The 19,139-nt window shown below is 42.2% G+C and overlaps 2 protein-coding genes across 3 annotated transcripts; both read right to left on the reverse strand.

The window, feature by feature from the left end:
- Positions 1 to 7,300: 7,300 nt before the first annotated feature.
- On the reverse strand, positions 7,301 to 11,452 carry ppp4ca (protein phosphatase 4, catalytic subunit a). Of its 2 annotated transcripts, XM_030793639.1 has the most exons (8): positions 11,296 to 11,452; positions 10,519 to 10,570; positions 10,309 to 10,359; positions 9,916 to 10,017; positions 9,113 to 9,286; positions 8,700 to 8,826; positions 8,192 to 8,381; positions 7,301 to 7,692 (listed from the first exon to the last, which is right to left on the reverse strand). In XM_030793639.1, the coding sequence occupies exons 1-8, from the start codon at positions 11,403 to 11,405 to the stop codon at positions 7,563 to 7,565; spliced, it is 936 nt and encodes a 311-aa protein (XP_030649499.1). In that variant the 5' UTR covers positions 11,406 to 11,452; the 3' UTR covers positions 7,301 to 7,562. The 2 variants fall into 2 exon arrangements, with proteins under 2 accessions (XP_030649499.1, XP_030649500.1); XM_030793640.1 differs by lacking the exon at positions 9,916 to 10,017.
- Positions 11,453 to 13,469: 2,017 nt separating this feature from the next.
- cln3 (CLN3 lysosomal/endosomal transmembrane protein, battenin) lies at positions 13,470 to 19,127 on the reverse strand. Its single transcript, XM_030793630.1, has 15 exons — positions 19,041 to 19,127; positions 18,891 to 18,930; positions 18,648 to 18,744; positions 18,470 to 18,550; positions 18,192 to 18,271; positions 17,808 to 17,893; positions 17,481 to 17,553; positions 16,936 to 17,079; positions 16,584 to 16,726; positions 15,995 to 16,047; positions 15,090 to 15,158; positions 14,880 to 14,935; positions 14,380 to 14,473; positions 13,984 to 14,124; positions 13,470 to 13,712 (listed from the first exon to the last, which is right to left on the reverse strand). Exons 1-15 carry the CDS (start codon positions 19,093 to 19,095, stop codon positions 13,596 to 13,598), a joined length of 1,329 nt encoding a protein of 442 aa, XP_030649490.1. The 5' UTR covers positions 19,096 to 19,127; the 3' UTR covers positions 13,470 to 13,595.
- Positions 19,128 to 19,139: the final 12 nt, after the last annotated feature.

Raw genomic sequence — 19,139 nt, forward strand, 5'->3', positions numbered from 1 at the left:
AGTTCGGTTGGGCAACAAACACAAACACTGCTTCAACGATGTTCTCACAGTTTTTTCAGCAAACCCGTAAACAACATCACGGATCTCAGTCTTCAGTGGAGATCTGATCACATATGAGGACTTTGTCAGAACTGGTTCAGAGCTGGTCAAACGGGCAGCCGGCCTCAGCATCTGCTTGCTGATTCTGTTTACTTGAAGATGGTCTTTGCAACTGGCAAAATTTTCAGAAAAGAGACTGGTCATTTCTGCAGATAGCTGTTGTTCAAAGTCTCTAATGGGAGAAGGTGATGTAGCTGCTGGTATCTTGTCTGTTTCCTCTAAGCACTCATCAGCTTTTGGCATTCCTACAGTCACTGTGGGCTCAGAGATGGAAACTGAGGACCCAGATTTAATGGAAAGGTTTGATTCACCGATTTTCTTTTCACTAACATCAACTGAGCTTTCAATGACCTTGTCTGTAAAACTCAATTTTTCTAAGCCATCCAGTAAAAAGTCCAGCATCTTGTTGACTAATGTAGCCTTTTCAGCCATGCTGTATCCCAGTCCAGACTGTTTTGAGTTCTCCACCTCTGCTTTAATAGCTAAAAGAACCTGTTGTGCCATGCCTTTGGCACATTCTGTGATTTTCTCTTGATTGACGCCAGGGTGTTCAGTATCAGCACGGACAGGTTGATCACTTAGATCACTTGGACCTCTGCATGGAGGAACCTCCTGGTTGAAAGCCTCCACCAGAGCTGAGGCAGATTCAGTGGGTTTACAGCTGCCTTGGTCAGAGAGAAAGGAAATCTCATTGTTTTCCAATGTACTCTTTAAAGCACTCCCAGTGTTGGGATGTGATGGTGGGAACAGGTAGAAGCAATGTTTAACTTTATCTTGAACCTGATGAAACAGTCCAAGGACCTTGGATAACACACTGGCTCTAGGCTGGTCCACACTGACCATATTCTGTAATTCTGATGACTCTTTCACTTGACTCTTCAGTGCATCTGAGTCAACAGGTTCATTGGTTACGGAGCCATCGAAAAGCTGTGAGATGCTTTCCATGTCTTTCACAATAATGCCCACTATGTCCGATGCAACATGAAACACAGATGAAGAGGAAGCAGACTTTGTGATAACTGGTGTAGCTGACAAAGTTTCATCTTTGGGAGGTGAAGTTGTTTGAGGGGACGTTTCAGTAATAAGACCAACCATGCCTTTGAGAATGACCTCTTTCACAAGTTGATCTGCTGTAGACTCAAGGGTGACTTCTTCCAAAGAGTGATCTACTGTTGTGGGATATCCCTCATTCTCTAATTTAGATGTTGGAAATGCAGGAAGACACTGCTCCTCCGGTGTGGGGATGACAAAGTCCAACATTTGGCAGACTTCAAGGGAAACAGTTGAGGACCTTTTCACAACAGATTCTGAATATTTTTCCTGGGACGCTTGTGAATTAAACGTGGACAGAACCTGGTGAATAATCTCTTTAGAGCATGACCGAATGGCATCCTCGTTTTCCAGAGTGTTGGTGAATATGGGTCGGGGGGTTTGTTTAAAACATTTTAAGCGAAGAAAATTGGTTGATTTTAGAAGGACCTCATTCACTATTTGTTTGGCTTTGGTGTGGGAATGCTCATGCGATTTGTCTTGATCAGTTTTCTTTGACAAACTAGAGGTGGATGCCTTGGTTTCTTGAGGCTCAGTCAAACTATCCAAATGTATTACAGTATGAGGAGACTCTTGAGAGTCTCTACTTGTCCCTGCATCAACGGGCTGCTGCAAGAATAACATCTTCAGCTTACTGAAGACACCGTGGAAGAGCTTGTGGCTCACAGAAAGGACTTCTTGTCTGAATGTCTTCAACCTTAACTGAACACTTGCTCCTAAGGACTTATTTACCACAATCACCGCAACGTGCAAGTCCTCCAGTGCATCATTAAGAATACGAGAGGAGACCTCAGTGATTTGGTGTGTGGATGAATGACCGGATATAGTATCCTCCTTTTCTTTGTTATCAGCTGAAATCTGAGATAAAGCAGAGCAAAGCTTTGCCTTGGAAAGGGAGGTCAAATCCTCTGCAGCCTCTGTGATCATTTGACTCACCGCCTGTGTAACCATGGTGCGATACTCCTCCACTGCCTGTCCCATGATGATTCTATTATCCTCAGACTCCTGTAAAAGTACACTATCCTTGGACTCAGAGTAGCCAGGGCTATGGAAAACGATACTCTCCACAGTTTTATCAGAGGAAGGACAACTGCTAAGGTACGGCTCGGTAATAGCTGAATCATCAAACATTTCTGCATGATCTTCCATGATCTCTCCAATGTCAGTGTTCTCGAAACACTGTGTCAGAGATGTCATTAATTGTCTGGTGGCTTCTGCTCCCTGTGAAGACCCACCCTCTGGAGGCTGACGATGGGGTTCAGTATCCAGTTCAGACTTTATACAACGGCAGGCTGTTGCTACTGCAAGTGCAGACTGCATACAGAGCTGGTTTAAGTAAGTCTGAGATTCGTACAGGGATGAATCTGAAGAAGGTTTATCAGATGGCAACGAGTAAGAGGAAACCCTTCTCTGGCACATGAATGTCTTCAGTTTGGCAAAGACATTTCTGATCATCTTTCCGAGCACACTTCTACTGTCCAGTCCTTGTCCCTTTGGAGTAGGATAGGTTGTTTTTGGCTCGGATGACTGTGCCTCTTCCATCAATTCAAGAGCAGCCAGAGCGTTGGATATCACGGTGTCTACCACGTCCTTGGCAACTGCTGAAATTCTGTCATCTGACAGATAGCAAACTGGGTGTAAAATCTCTGAGGTGGGTGATAAATCCTGGAAAGAATCCTTAGACTTGCAATGGACATTTGGTATGGTTTGAGATGTTCCAAAAGTGTAAGACATATTTCTCTCCACGGCCTCAACAACTTTGTCTATGGCGATACCAAACACTGGCTCGTTGGGAGTCTGTGTGGTATAGAGAATGTGCCTGAATCTGGTTGACTCTATATTGCTGTCTTCTGAGTCCCTTTGCAAAGTAAAAGCATTCATTTCATGTGACACAGCAGAAAGAAATTCAATCACATGTGTGTTAAAGTCAGACTGATTTTCTCCATCATAGGTATTTACTTTGCTGGATAAATTAATAATGCTTTCAAGGATGACGATGATAATCTGCACAGCAACGTCTGCTAACTTTGATACGATATCCCTGTGTAGCTCTTCAGTGGTCACTGCAGGCTTTACTGTGCAATCCTGCTGTTTTATGACATGGTCAAGCATCTTCTCGGAGACCATGTGCAGCATCTCTTGAGCTAGCTGCAAATTTAAGGAGCGGCTTGCAGTCTCCAGACATGATGGACCTTCATGGGGAGCTACTTTTTGTAATGCCCTGGCTAAACTGCAGTTGATTTTGTCTATAATGCTCTCTACAATGGCAAATGCTGGACTGGAGGCAGCTGAGTATGTGCTTTGCTCCTGCAGCTCTTGGCCGTCCTGGACGGGTGGATGCATGATCTCACTCATTGACTTGGTAATGCCATTTTGTACAGTATCAAACACAGTGTTTGATGAGATTTTAAACAAGGATTTCAGTGGCTCAGATTCAGGCAGACTACTCATCTCACCGTCCCCCTTTTCTGGTGAGGTCTCATATAAGACCCTCTCTTCAAATGCCTTATCCTCCTCACTTGCAGTGGATGGGGAACTGAAAAATGCAGTGAGAGACCATGCAAACTAAGCAAATCAAGCTATGCACACATAGGTCAAGTTAGCTGATTGTAATAAATAACATTAAATAACATGGTAAAGGTAAAGGTGTGGTTACATGTCTACCTGTTAGGGGATGGGAAGGGAGTAGGCGTCCTTATGTTGCCAGCTGAATTGGCACTGCTGTCCCTGCTTAAGTCATGGCCGGAGCTGAAGCGAACACTGCCTGGAAGGACTACCTCTGTCACGTTCATCCGTTCATTTCCAAGGGAGCTGCTGTCACACTGAGCTGTTAACTCTGAGGTGTTTGAGTCATACTGGGTTTGAACAGCTTCTGTGAGCTCAAGGGTGGGGATGAATTGGCTGGTGGTAGCCTCTGTTACATGCTCTACAATGTCTAAGCAAACCCCGGAGAATTCTTCTTTGGTCATCTTTAATCCAAAATGAGGGCAGAGAGCAAGGGAAAAGTCCATGATTATATATTGTATCACAATCAATTTACCCCCGCAACACAGAAACAAACAGGCGGTGAACAAAATTATGAAAAAATAAACATGACAAAGGACTACTACTTTTTAAGTATTTTTTGAGGAGCTTTTTTTTTAGAAGTTCCTAGAAAAAAACCTTGAAACATTACTACAGAACTTGACGCACATCCCTGTGACTCAGTCTCAACAACAACATTAAAAAAACAAAAACAAAAACCATATGGTGGTATAACATATAAATGATGCAGCTGCAGAAGAGAAGCTGTTCGTAACACGGACAGTGAGCAAAAATGTAAAACTTTGTATAATGATCAAAAACCAAAAAACTAGCTATTTTGATACAAAGACACTCCAAATTAACCATGCATAGTAAAAACAAATCCCTAAAAAAGACAAGGGCTAAGACTAATGTACAAAGTTGGAACATGGCAAACCTAGCAAGAAACATATTTTTGAAATAGAGACAGATCTGGTAACAGAGGTTGACTCCAATCCAATATACTGCTTGGTTCATTCTGTGCAGGCATTGACAAAATGTATGGGAGCAGGTGATGAATAGTATCTAAAAAGTATTTAGATAAAAAAAAAGTGTGTAGCATATGTTTACAAAATACTCATATTTGTGAATTCTAAAAAACTCACCGTATCCTGCATGCCTTTACTCAGATGCGTCCATTGCCTGTAACAAAGTCATTGTAAAATGGCCCAAATACTTATTATGCTCTCTAATAACTGCAGCATAATGCAATATGCATTACTGCTGAAAACTGCAAAAAGGGTCACTGACAAATGATCTATTTTAGAACTTGAGGTTTCACTAGGAGAAAACACATGTGGACACTTCTAACCTTAATTTAAGACTACTTCACTATAGTTTGAAAATCACTTCTGTTGTCTCAGTGTTTTAATGGGATATCCTATAAATTTCCAACAGCTACGGTTGACTCTTCTCCACTCCCCACTGAGACTGCTTACTCATCAGTCATTTCCTCAAGGAAGCAACAAAGTTCTGAGCTGCCGGCTCTGGTATCCAGTGATAAAGACTCGCTGGTGGTGGGTTCTACTGCAGACGCGGCTGCCTCTTGTTCCTGGGTGTGATGCAACAAAACAGGATTTAGCCTCCAGTCTCTGATCAGTAGAATGACTGAATGAGAACAGTAAGGTGTGAAATCAGTGCTACATCAATCTTATGTGACACAGGGCAACATCAAACAGATAAATCATCAACTGCTGACAACCAACCAGACACAATGGTTCTACTCTAGGTTCACTGTCAGGATGTTCCTGGGTCTCCGATTCAACCACCTGCACTTGTGACACACCCAAGTCTTCATTCCTAGGGTCGTCTCTAGCAGATCAGAAGCAAATAACAGGTATCATAGGACAATGGGGCGGGAAACAGTAGTAAATTGTGATGAGCTTAACATTTATGCACTTGGCATGGTCCACACAGTCCTACTTGTGGTGGCGGGATTGTGTTCAGATGGTCATGTTTTCAAAAACCTTAAATTGTTTTAAGCTAAGGGAAAACCAAATTCATGGTAACTGCTTAGAGTATATGTAATACTCCAGTCACTAGCATTGTCAGCTCAGCTCCTCAGCTGCAATGAATGTTCACCCCTATGTGTAATAAAACCCAGCGGAAATCCTTAGCACAAGAAAGTCAGTGACTATCTAATGCTTAGATGAGCAGTTGTGTTAATTTACCTGACTCCCTCAAAATCTGTTGAGTCATAGACAACATCTTTAGTGGACGAAGGCTGCAAATCAAGAGAGATCGGTTCAGCGGCTTTACCCTCTCCATCCTAGAATACAGCTGTCATTACATTTTGTCTAAAAGATCGCAAACACGTTACTGAACAGTTGGCTAGCGTCTTAGCTTGCTAAATCAGTGCTGCGTTACTTGACTTCAAAATACGTCAGGCCTGGGCATGATTCAGCTTCAGAACATATTTAAAGGCGAAGATAGTTACCTCGGTCTCGTCCATTTTCACCTGAGAGAAAGGCGACTGATCATATTAACGTAGACAACTGTTTAGCTTATAGCTATGCTGTTAAAATAACGTAGAAATCGCGGTGGTGTTTGGACTGCTGCTGAACGTGTCTGGAACGTATCGGTCGTTAACCAACTGCCTGTTTGGGCTGTTTTCCTCAGATAACAGTAACAAAGCTTCGCCACTCTTTATTACCGCTGAGAAAACTTCAATTTTCGCGTGTGAAAGAACGTTTCTACAGTTAGACAAATTCGTTAAATGTAATTCTTGTACCATCGATGTAAAGACTTACTCCTGCTCTTGGTATCCCCGGCTGCTAGGCAACGATTCGGTCAGTTTGATAAAATACAAAAGTGCTCAGCGAAAAACCAAGAGGTTCACCCAGAATTCAGCCTAACTTTAAATTTGTAATTTGCGCTAAAGTAATTTCAGAAGCAGCATTATAGTGTACTTAATTGCCTTTACAACCGAGTTAGCACTTTAGACATTATAGCCTATCAAATCGTAGACATCTTGAACTACCTTTAAGGTAAATTCAAAGAATTACTTAGGCTATGTAAGTACTTAAGAAGTGAGATTCTTTAAACAGGGTTCTTTTTGAACCAGTGATAACAAGACACTGCAAAGACATGGTCCGCACTGATACAAAAATGTTTATTTTCACAGATCATTAGTAAAAGTTGACAATTGATCTTCATGAGAGATCAGATGGTAAGAGACTACAAGAAAATTGTTTGGTGCGTCATGTTCCCATTTGGCAAAGTGTGAAAGGATAGGTAAAGTAGTATATGGAGGACAAATGCTGAAACATGATCCGAAAAAAAAAAAAAAGACAAAAAGAAAAAAAAAAAAAAGCTGAACTGTAAACTACATCGGTCGTTTCTTCGTTACCTTAAAAAAAACAAAACCTTGCAGATAAAAAATGTTGAGAGCGAAAAACAGGGGGAAACAAACATGGGAAATGGGAAAACCCATGCTTCACACAGAAAGAAAACTATCAGAAAATAAAAGAAGGTTCCTCTCCCTCCATCCCCCTACCTCTGTATAAGACGTAGAAAAATTCAGAAAAAAAAAAAAAAAAAAAAGAGTTCACATTTAGTCTCTTAATACAAAACTACTCTACCAGCACAGTCAGGGAGAGTTGAAACAGAGGTGAGGTAACATGTAACACTCTACTGATAGACAGAAAAAAAAAGCACGAGGAGGTGAGGGGAGGGAGGGAGGGAGAGAAATTCATAGAAAATAAGAGGTAAGAAGCCATTGTATTTCAGAGATGTTCTTCCCACGAGAAAGTGGAAAGCAGGGCAGCATAAAAAGCAGATAAACAGTGAACGAGTGTCTATAGGCGCGAGGTCGTATAATGCTCCTGTTTTATCGGCGGAAGTGAGACGTGTCAGAGGAAGTAGTCGGCCACGGGCTTCTTGGAAGGGATGCCTCTCGTTTCCTGAGGGGCAGCTTCGAATATGATGAACTCTTTCTGCAGATGCTCATCTAGCTCCAGAATGGCTGCCACATTACCACACCTGACCCAGCAGAGAGAGAGAGAGAGAGAGAGAGAGAGAGAGAGAGAGAGAGAGAGAGAGAGAGAGAGAGGAGTGGAAGGAGAGAAAGAGGATCATTTAAATTAAAAACATAGACGTGAAAGAGAGTACATAAAATTTCAATGCCTCTCTGTCGCTGTGGTGGGGTGATGACTCCGTTACCCACAGACACATGAGCATGTCAGAACTGAGTGGTAGTTAATGGGGTCGAGTCCAGTCTCAGATTGACACTTGTAGATTCAATAAAAGTTTGGCTACTTCAGTTAAATATAGTCCATAACACAGACTGCTGTTTGGCAATAAGAATTGTTCTTCAATAATATAACCTTTGCACTGAGTCGTACATGTCTTTTATAGGGAACCACACTTTTCACATATGGGAAAAGGAAGAAAAGTACTCCAGATGACATCACTCTTTTCTCTTCAGCCATCAGAAGCTTAGATAACGGACTCGGATTTAAGCAAACACACACACACACACCTGTAGCAGTAGTTGGGTGCAGACCACACGGTTAATACTGTCTCATTGAAGTGCCACTTGTAGCCCTCCATGACGAGCTGATGTGCTCTGCAGATCATGTGGATGTCATTCGCCGCATTGAACTGAGCAACGACGTCACTGCCAAACAGATAGCCCGCCCCTCTGGGACTCACTCCCCAGCCTGTAGTGTCTGAGGAAGAGAGAGAGAGAGAGAGAGAGAGAGAGATGTCACCTTTGGAAATGTCATATTTAAACATATTTAATCTTTTTAAAAGAAAATGGAATTCATGCAAAAAAAAAAAAAGTCACAAAAAAAAGCCATGTGTTGGTATTTGAGCAAAAAAATGGTCAAATATTTAAAGGGGGAGGGGGTCTGGATGGATGAGTTAGCCGCCCAGAGGGAAACACCACTGTATGGGAACTGACTGATCCAGAGTCCTCTTGGTCTTCCATGGTCAGAGTCTACAGGACTAGAGAAGGGGGAAAGACTGTGGTGAGTGTCTCTTACCTTCTGGGTCTGACCACAGCAGGTCACACATGGGCCCATCATGAGGCACTTCTTGCTTCCTGTCAATAGTTCTGATCTGGTCCAAAGTTTGAATGGAAGGTGAGAGGCCTCCATGCACACAAAATATCTGCAGAGAGAGAGCGATCAAATGAGTGAAAGACAGTGAAAGAGAGAAAAAAAGGAAACATGATTAAGAGATACTAAAGAAGAACAACAGTGGCACGTCTGTCTTGTTTTGATTTATAAATTTAAAAAAAAAAAAAAATCCATGGAGTTGGTAGTTGGCTGGGGTACTGTTTGTCTCATTCACCATATGACTGAAGATCTCGATCTTGCTTTTTTCTTTGACTTTTTAAATATTTTGAAGTTACGTTTTCGCACTGCAGAGTGACGGTGTGAAAAGAATGAATCACCTTGCCATCGATGATGGCCGACAGCGACAGGTAGTCGAAGATCTCCGTGCAGTATCGCCAGACGGTGACGGAGCCGTACTTCCGTAGACACTCGTCATAGAAACCGTACACCTGCGTGATCTGCCGGGACTCGTGGTTCCCCCTGATCAGTGTTATTCTGTCTGGGTATCGCACCTGAGAGAACAAAAAGTCACGTCAGAAACAGGTGAGACACGGCCAAACAGAAAGCGAACGCGCAGTTGATGCAGGGGAAAAAAAGAGACGCACAGCGACAGGGTGAAAGAAGAAGAGAGTAAAAAAATGGTAATATTTGAAGCTACATATGTACAAGGAACTGAGGCCAAAGGTTTTGTTCTCTATAGCAACAAGGAAAGAACAATATCAGTTCCCATTACACAAAGCAGAGCCGGTTACGAACACATCATTTCAGCCCTGAAACTGAAACATATAGCTTTATCCTCTGTCTTTTACTGAAACTGTTCATGGCACTTCATGCAAACTCACTGCGCTTGTCTGCGGAGAGAGGATTAGATACACGTGCAGTTTGAATAATTAACAGATCGACAGGGGGTTGACAGATAACCAACGCTTTATTTTTTCGAATTCAAATCATTTTCTAAAATTTCCGTCATTACAATAACATGACATTCAGAGATGAGCGAGTCCTAGTTAAGGATCAACTGACTTTCATTTCCTTCTGCTGGCTTAATTTAAACCCACCTCACCTCAGCTCTGAGGAACTTTACACTTTAACAAACTTCAGCATTCAAACTTCATATAAAAGTCTATATTAAAAACTGTACCTTCAACGCCAAGAGCAGCAGAAAGGTCTCCACACTGTAGAACCCTCTGTCGACAAAATCTCCCATAAAAAGGTAGTTTGTTTCTGGAACATCTCCCCCTACCTGTCAGGAAGAGAGCATCACAACATAAATCAGTCACACGCAACACAGGGAGACTGAGGTCAAATAAACAAAATGAATCCTTTATTCAGACAACTTTTTAATGGATTGCAATATTTTAAAATGGTGTTAAAAAATGTTCAAGGCCAGAGTTTTCTATAAGTGTTGCTTCCTATAAAACAATATTTCATTGCTCCTGAGCCATAGGATGAAATTGAGACAGAAGGTGTAGGGGTGTGTGTGTGTGTGTGTGTGTGTGTGTGTAGGCTGGTGGGGGTACTTGGTGGGACGTACCCTGAATAACTCCTTCAGGTCATAAAACTGCCCGTGAATGTCACCGCATACCTAGGAGAGAGAGAGAGAGAGAGAGAGAGAGAGAGAGAGAGAGAGGAGAGTTTTCACCATGAGAACGAGAGAAAATGAAACACTGTGAATAATAAGTGTCCTTATGGATCACATATGAGAAGATAATAACAGTTGCAGTATACACTGTAGAACACTCACTGTCACTGGGGAATCCACTCTCTGAACATTACTCTCCTCTACCAGTATTTCCCTGCAATGACGAGAGAGAGAGAGAGAATCAGTGACAATTCAGTGAATGGTAACAGTAATTCTAGTATGGATTAACTAGTGTGTTTCACATCTCAAAGAGCCCTGAGCACCCGTGACAAAGCTGAGGCCTAACACGCTTTGCCTGTAAAATAATGACTATGCACAGAGAATAATCCTCTGATGGGTGTATAAATTAACATGGCAAATAAGCTGTTAGGCCAGACTATAATCCTTATGAATTATACTTGGCTGATGTGAAAAAGCTCTCTGCCAAGGAAGTGTTACAGAACTTCAGAGCAATTTCTGCCCATTTTTACTAATACAACTACATTTATGTCACTTTTATTGCATCATCTGTGTTGCCCAAGGTGTTATTTTTAATCAGTATATGCTACATAGCAGAAATGTCTGTTTGCTCAGTGGTGGAAATATAACTGTCCTATGAGAACACATTACACCATTGGATTATTTTGGATTGTGTGTCTATGAAGAAGGGGGGGAAATAAATTTTTGTGTTGATTTTTCAGTTATCGGCTCTGACAGGACGTGCTGTCTGACAGAGATAGTTCCTTGGTTTCACTGTTGGTTGTCAGAAGTATTTTGTTGTGAAAGCAAGGCTATGCGAGTCAAAGAGGAACACCCTACTACGTCGTCAGAATTAGCCTAACTATGGAACTCTGGAGGAGGACGCAACTTAGCCCCAGCTGTTTACTGCAGGCGTGTTACCTGGCTTTAGCACAAAGCGCTTTGACTTCATTTTCTTTGATGAGCTCACACCGTCGGAGCTGCTCGATTTGTCGGTCCAGGTCACTGATGTCACCCATGATTATACACATTCACACAGACAGCAAGACACACGCGTACTCACACTTGCGATACTCCAAAAAACAGTCTATGAACACATACACACACACTCCTTCTCTCACACACAAGTGATCTTCGCACTCGACTTGCGCCAGAGCATAGAAACCGGTCTCACAGAGACCACACAAATACTGATATATCAGACAAGTCGCACAGTGATGAGCTGTTTCAAAAGAGAGGGCCAAGTGAGATCAGGATCTGGGAGGACGAGAGGAAACACAGAGGAAAAGATCAAAGTCTACATGAGGAATATTTCTTTTTAAGTAATCACAACAGACTAACGCTCAAACATGTCCACCCCAACGTAGTAAAACTCGACTAAGCTTGGATAGCTAGCTGCTCTACGACATTACTGTAGTTAGCGAGTTCCTTTACAGTTAGAACGGCTTTTTTAAACAATTTCAGATGACCAAAGAAAACAAGGGCGAGGATTTTGCTCCTCACTTTTAACTCATAAACTCGTTTTCAAATAAGTTCATTCAACGCCACAACTATGCAGTTACGCAGTTTGGGGTACGTTGGCTACCTTGCTATCCAAGTTAGCTTGTTAGCCATCCAACTGTGCGAGAAGCATAGAATGTGACGTTATCAGTTCTGCCCTGTTATATATTCCTAAATACGACATCGGACGTCTACAAAAGTAGTATAAAATACCTCAAGTCGGGATGGATGGAGTTTTTGCAAAGCCCCTCTTGACCGACTCTGTTTCTCTTTTCGTTTTGTTCAACTCCCTTCCCCTCTTTTCACCGGCTAGATTAAGTAGCAATTGTTACTTCCGGTTCCGAGAGCGCACACATGAACACACATTGTGCAGTCACGACGATGGATCGAAACGTTAACTACACAGTTTTGAGCCTCTAAAAGTGATAAGCCACGTAACAACTAAACTACATACATACTTAAACATATTTACTAAAATGAGAACGTGTGTGTATCCATGTCTTTGCACATACAAATGTAAATGAACGTTTTTCTCTTGTTTTCATAGTCACAAACACTGAAAGGAATTATGTCGTGGCCCCTTTAAACACCCTTAAATCGAATACGATTCCGTAGAAAGCATTTTCAAGCAGTATTTCAAAAGGTTAAGCGGTAGCTGATCAATTTTATTGTTAAATTAGCATCTTTCACAAAGTCAATATTTTCAAACAAACAAAAACACAAAATCAAGAGTGACAGGGCTGCCTCTGTCACTAAAATAAAGTTAGTGTCAAAGGAATGCAATTAGTCCCACAAAGCGACAAGAGTACAAATCACATTGATAAGGCACAGTCATATCTTAAAAGACATTATCACCCCAATAAGAGAATCCTTAGCTCTACTCAATAATTTGCGACTTAACCCCTGCACAGGCTGTCCCTAAAGAAAGGGTCATGCAATAATTAAGTGTGGTTAATCCAGTGTGAATTTCAGTTCGGCCCAGTAGCATTCATGTCTGTGAGGCACAACTATAAGGACAAAACAATGTATCTGACATGGTAACTTCTAACATATACACAAATAAATAAAAGAAGGATGAAATGTTACTATTTGATATCCAACACTGACATTTTGAAAAGGTAGACTGATACCGTAAAGCTTTTGGTCTAAAGATTTTATCCATTAAAATATGATGCAAACTGTACCTTTGGTCTCATTCCAGATGCTGTTGCAACACTGTACCATTGCATGACCTTGCTGTGGTTGCATGAAAATGCAATTCCTCCACATCTCATTTAAGAACACAAATCATAGTGCACATGCTGTAATAACATTTTGCCAGCTTTGTCATGTAGTTCTGTGCCAAACAAATTAAATATGATCTAAAGCCCTCTGCACCAGGACAGAAAAAGTGTTTGCCCTCATTATGCCTGAGTATCATACTGAGTTTCATAGAGTCTAAGGCTTGTGTATAAACAGCGTGACTGAATATCACTTTTCAGTTTTCTGTCTCTGGGTAAGATGTATAGCTTGAGCGAAAAAGTTATAGGCCGAAAAAAATTCAGTAAGTGACTTTAGTTTTTGACATGCAAAATACTGCAAAGCATGCACTTGGAGAATGCCTCTTGGAGGGAGGTAGAGAGAAAAAGTGTTTGGTGAATATGCTCCTCCTTTTCATATTTCACAAAGTTTCTCCTGGCCTCCTCTTGTTTTTCCCCTGACGTCTCCTTTTGGTCTCTGTGTTAGAGTGAGCAAAAGTAATTGTGGACAGGGAAAGCGGCAGCTCCAGAAAGTGCGATGCCCAGGCTGTCACCAACACTGGCCGTCGCCATGGCAAACTCTCTTCCTCGCTCGTCGGTCTGCACGGAGACGCAGACAGAAATGCTTCAACAAAATATACATATTTTCACACACGCACGCACACACACCCACACACACACACAAACACACACAAACACAGACATAACAAACAACTTCTCTCTGTCCCCAGTTTGAAAAGCAGAGAGTCACACAAGCCCACATATACATACACACTCACATAGGATAAACAGTACATAATTACATGTGGTGGACCTCACAGAAACACACACACACTCACTCACACATGTATGCACACGCACACACACATACCTCCTTGCTGATGAAGTAAAAGGTGTTAACATAAGCTGCTCCTCCAAGTAAACCCTCATAGAGGATGATGATAAACACAACCCACACATTTGGCAGGAACTGATAATATACAGCCAAACCCAGGAACACGGCATTCACACACTGAGGAGAACGAGAGGGAGAGAGAGAGAGAGAGAGAGAGAGAGAGAGAGAGAGAGAGAGAGAGAGAGAGAGACATTGTAAGACAAGTAAACACATATCACAGAGATACAGAGGAGCACAAAGAATGCGAGAGTTCTAAAATAAGGTTACTGATCAAACTGACCCTTAAACACCGTTTCAATTCAAAAGTGCACCAATCTCTCTCTAGCAGTCATTTTTTTCCTGTCCGTCTCTCAGATTTTTCAAATCACTCACCTGCAACAGTGACAGAACCCAGAGTTTCCTGATCTTCAGACAGCACAGCGAGGAGCGAGAGACTAACACCCCAACCTGGTACAGAGTCTGATACCTGTGTGTATGTACACACACACACACACATATATATTTAAATATGTATATATAAACACAAGGACAAAGGGCAGAAAATGTTGAAACAGATTGGTTATGTCCAGTCCTATATATAAAAAAAATCCCTCTAAAACGGAGTCAAACACAATAAAACTAAACTGGTCATTAATATTAAGCATTGCTGTTTCTCTGGCCTTCCCTCCCTCTGTCAGAAGGGTCTGAGGAGATCTCAGAATTATGGAAAAAATCATATTTATGGACTGAGGTTAACTTCTCAATTTCAACACATTTACTCATCCAGTCGGTGAAGGCTATTAATGAGGTGAAGGCCTGAATAACCATGAACTTGAGAGATCTCCTGCTACTTGAACAAAACCAGAGAATATGGAAGACATGTCGCCTCTTACCAGCGATACTGCTCTGCATGGGACAGTCTGGATATTGGAAAATAAAGCAGCTCCAACTGGTAACGGAGAAAGAGGGAGATGAAAATCAGACAGGAAACAGAGGTCAAGTGTTATTAAACATATATACATGTGTGTGTGTGTGTGTGTGTATATGAATGAACACTTTGTATTTGTTTGTTTATCTTCATTTACGAAAAAGGTAGCACTCACCAGACCCTGATTAATGAAATATTCAGCGAAGTAGACCATACCCAGAGGAAAAATGAACTTCAGCAAGTCCTGAGAGTGTGGAGGGGATTCAGTCCAATCAACGAGACACAAACACACAGAAATACACACAGAAAGCAACAGCAAAAACACACACAGAACATGACACACACACACAGGTACATATACACAAAGCGTAAGTGCAAAAGCATACAGGGCATGACACACATACACACACACAAACAAACAATAAGCAAACACACATACAGAACAGCATACACACACACACACACACACAAACAAACAATAAGCGAACACACATACAGAACATCATACACACACACCCACACACACACACACATAAACAAGATGGATGGACTAAGGTTAGTCTTAGAATCACTGACATACAAAGCTATGGATTATAGGCATTAACATTACAGACAAACTGTATGAACACACAGGCTTTGACTAAAGCATGCATGTGCTCTCATAAACACTGGAATATAGTCATACACATCTTTTTTTTTTGGAGGGCAGGGGGGTTTACCCCTTTTTGCTTCAGTTTGGAAATCCCAAATTCTCGATACGATCCTACGTCCCCACTTTGGTATGACACCAATTCAGCTTCACGAATAATCAACCCCTCCCCTCAAGAATGGAAATCATTCTAAGGGATTATAACACCAAATCCAACTATGCTGCACAAAGGCCTGACTCAGGCAGTGGTAACACTGAAATTCAAACTCATGACCTCAGCGACCGGGCACCGTGTATTTTCTGAGATGTGTAGGACTACAGTCAGTCCAAAGACAACACGTTGCACATATTACACATGCACACACACAGACACACACACACACACACACACACACACACACACATTTACAGACACACAGAGTGAAGCTCACTTTTATGATGCGTAGTTTGTCACCGAACGTCAGGGGCCCGATATGTTTGTCCTCTGTCAGGAGGAAGAGAGCATGGCCAGCACAGTTATCTAGACGAGTTATAATACAGATCAAATACATGACTCGACTCTTCAACACGCCCCCCCCCCCCCGGCTTACATCAGCCTCAATAAACACTTTACAATCAGCACTTTACAATGAACACTTTACTTAAGGGTACAGAGAGGTGGGTAGCGTTGTAGATGAGAATTTGCCTGAGAGACAGATGTTCAAGGAGAACCGTCAAAACAATACGTTGGTAACCTGTTTTAACATATCACATGTGCATTAAAAAAAAAAAAAAGAAAAAGAGATCAACCCTCCAATGCTATTGGCTCTGAGAGCTCCGAACACCGTCTCCTCTCTGGCAACACTTTGAGTTGGTTAAGAGAAGTTAAAACAAATACAAACAAAACACGAGAAACAAAAAAAAGGACGCAGGCATATTCATCTACGACAGCTTTAAGGTGGCTCCTCGCAGACGTTTGCGTTATTTCCGCAAAACTGCCGAATGCTCTGAGGCGGAAATGCGGTACGCAGACTAGCACACCTGGCAGCTGTTCTTCCGCTGACTGCTCTTCGTCATCAGAATCCTCCATTAGTGGTCGTCTTTCCCGCGAGTCCCCGTCGACAGAGAGCGAACCAGGCCTCCACTGTGGAAATACTGGAGGGAAAACCAGCAGGAAGAAGTAACTGAAAGAGAGAGTGCGAGAGAAAGAGAGAGAGCGAGCATGAACAAACGATGCATTTGAGGGCGAGTGAGAGGACGAGTCAGACAGAGGGAAAAATACTTCATTGAAAAAAAAAAACATGTACATAGTCAGCATAAGCTTGAAAGATGGACAAAAAAACCCCTCCTGAATTATATACAACTTCTGAATGATGTTCTAGAAGATTCTGACCTGAGGACCATGGCAGCAGGGACCACCAGCATGATCTGCAGCGTAACCCGCGGTGGCACGCCGGCCTGCGTGACAGCGGAGTATATGAGGGCTCCCGCGACACCCGCTCCGCCTGTCCCTGAACCCCATCCTGCCAACACATCCCTGACGGAGGGAGGGAAGGAGGGAGGGAGAGGTGACATGAAAGGGAGAGGGTAAAGAGGAATAAAGCATTATTCAGATACAATCTGTGCACAGGAACAGAGTAATCTAACGTTTATTACTTTTATTGCTTTTATTACTGCTAAGCTTTACGGTTAAATAAACTTCTTCTGGGGCGTAGACAATGTTTATTATGTGTTTGTTACATAACTTTGTAGAATGAATTTGTATGTGTGTGAGAGAGAGAGAGAGAGAGAGAGAGAGAGAGAGAGAGTGAGTATGTGTGTGTGTGTGTGTGTGTGTGTGTTTGGGGGGGGGGGGACGGGGGGGTTGTGTGTGTGTATGTGTGTGAGAGCGAGACAGAAAAAGAGAGAGAGAGTGAATGAGTGAGTGAGTATTTCTACCTGTCGAAATAGACAGAGAGGGAGAGGAAGGAGAGTTCACCCAGGCCTGAGCTCACACTGGCAAAGACAACACCTAGACATGACCAGAGACACACAGCAACACTGTAACCTCTCATATTCTTTTTTTTTTTACTGAGTACAGAACCTTCACCAACCATGCCAGACACATCAGACATCCCCATACACAGACTCATTAAAACGACGATGTCAGGTTCGTCCTGTGATGCTGCCTTACAATCCTTGATATACAGACGCAATTCATTTCCACAGACTACCATTCAGAACAACTGTTATGTAATTCAAAGAGAACTCCATTATTCAGATTACCCAATATGCTCATCCACACAGTGGAGGAGAAAGACACCACGAGGAAGCTGGTCGCAGCCGTGCTGACACACACCAAAACACGAAAACTGTCAGCAAAAATAAATGACAAAAGAAAAAATCCAAAATGATCTAGCTGTCACTCACAGACCCAATAAAATTAAACATGCACACAGCACACGTGATAGACATTAAGTCCAACACATGAACACAGGAAACTGTCGGACTGTTGTCCATTGCCATAAGTCTGCTTTATGAGATATTTTGTCACAAATGAGAGAAATTCTAAAAATGACAAAATGCTGCTTAATCCTTTGAATACCTCATGCATGTTGTTGTGCAAGGAAGCAGTGAAGTGAAGGCATGTAAACCGTTTGATGTCCTTACCCATAAGGAACTTTGTGTATGAAGAAAGGCGCGGTGAGTTTAATGAAGAGAGTGGGGAGAATGTCAGCCAGCAGTACAGCCTGAGGACAAAAGTAAAACAAACAAACAGCATGCATCAGGAATGTAGCTAAATGAGCTGGAAAAATGAAAGCCCTCAAAGTGTATGAGTGTGTATGTATTTCTGAGTGACAGAGATTGAGAGAGAGAGAGAGAGAGAGAGAGAGTTTTTAAGAGAAGTAATCACACATCACACAGATAAAATGGGAGAACGGAGTTACCGCTGTGGAGATAGGGTTGCAATCATAGCGGCTGCTATTGCTACTATTCCCGACTCCAGAGTGCAGGTCGGTAGGTGGGGTCTGACGAGCGACAGAAAAGAAGCAGTGAGAGTGGACGTCACCTCAGCACAAACCATCACATTTCAGAATATCTATAACAACTCATACTAACACTTACAGGAGATGTGGCGTTCTGCTTCTCTTGTTGTTTTAAAATATCGTGTGCAGCACTTAGCATCACCACATAGGCAAAATTGTTACAAAGGCCAAGCCACCTGAGGTCGGAGAAACAGAGAAAAGGACAGAGGAAAGGAGGTAACACAGAAAAGAGAGAAATGTGTGCGAACAGGATAAGGACCCGGACCTGGTACATAACAACACAGTTTGACAGTTTCTGCCATTAATGCAATTGCACACTCACCAAAAACCTGTCCAATTCCTCCAGTAACGACAGCGATCTACTAACACAATAAAGGCAGAAGAATGTGAAAAGTAATCCTTAGATTCCACTTGGGATCGTATAAGACACTGTCAAAAATCCACTGCTGCTTGCTGACAACAAAACATTTACCTTCGTTGTTGCTGACCATAACTGGATCGGCGTTAACGCTCTCTGAGCGGTCCATAATAACCGTCAATATGGTTTATTAAAAACGTCCTGCTGACAAAT

This window comes from Chanos chanos, chromosome 16 (assembly GCF_902362185.1).
Source record: "Chanos chanos chromosome 16, fChaCha1.1, whole genome shotgun sequence".
NCBI classification, from domain to species: domain Eukaryota; kingdom Metazoa; phylum Chordata; class Actinopteri; order Gonorynchiformes; family Chanidae; genus Chanos; species Chanos chanos.

Coding starts and splice junctions, on each gene's coding strand:
- cln3 (XM_030793630.1), bottom strand. CDS start 19,095: ATGGACCGCTCAGAGAGCGTTAACGCCGATCCAGTTATGGTCAGCAAC. Junction 18,551..18,647: donor AGCAGAACGCCACATCTCCT/GTAAGTGTTAGT, acceptor GTCGCTCGTCAG/ACCCCACCTACCGACCTGCA. Junction 17,554..17,807: donor TGTGTGGATGAGCATATTGG/GTAATCTGAATA, acceptor GGTCATGTCTAG/GTGTTGTCTTTGCCAGTGTG.
- ppp4ca (XM_030793639.1), bottom strand. CDS start 11,405: ATGTGTATAATCATGGGTGACATCAGTGACCTGGACCGACAAATCGAG. Junction 9,287..9,915: donor TGCTGCTCTTGGCGTTGAAG/GTACAGTTTTTA, acceptor TTGTTCTCTCAG/GTGCGATACCCAGACAGAAT. Junction 8,382..8,699: donor GCTGTGGTCAGACCCAGAAG/GTAAGAGACACT, acceptor TCTCTTCCTCAG/ACACTACAGGCTGGGGAGTG.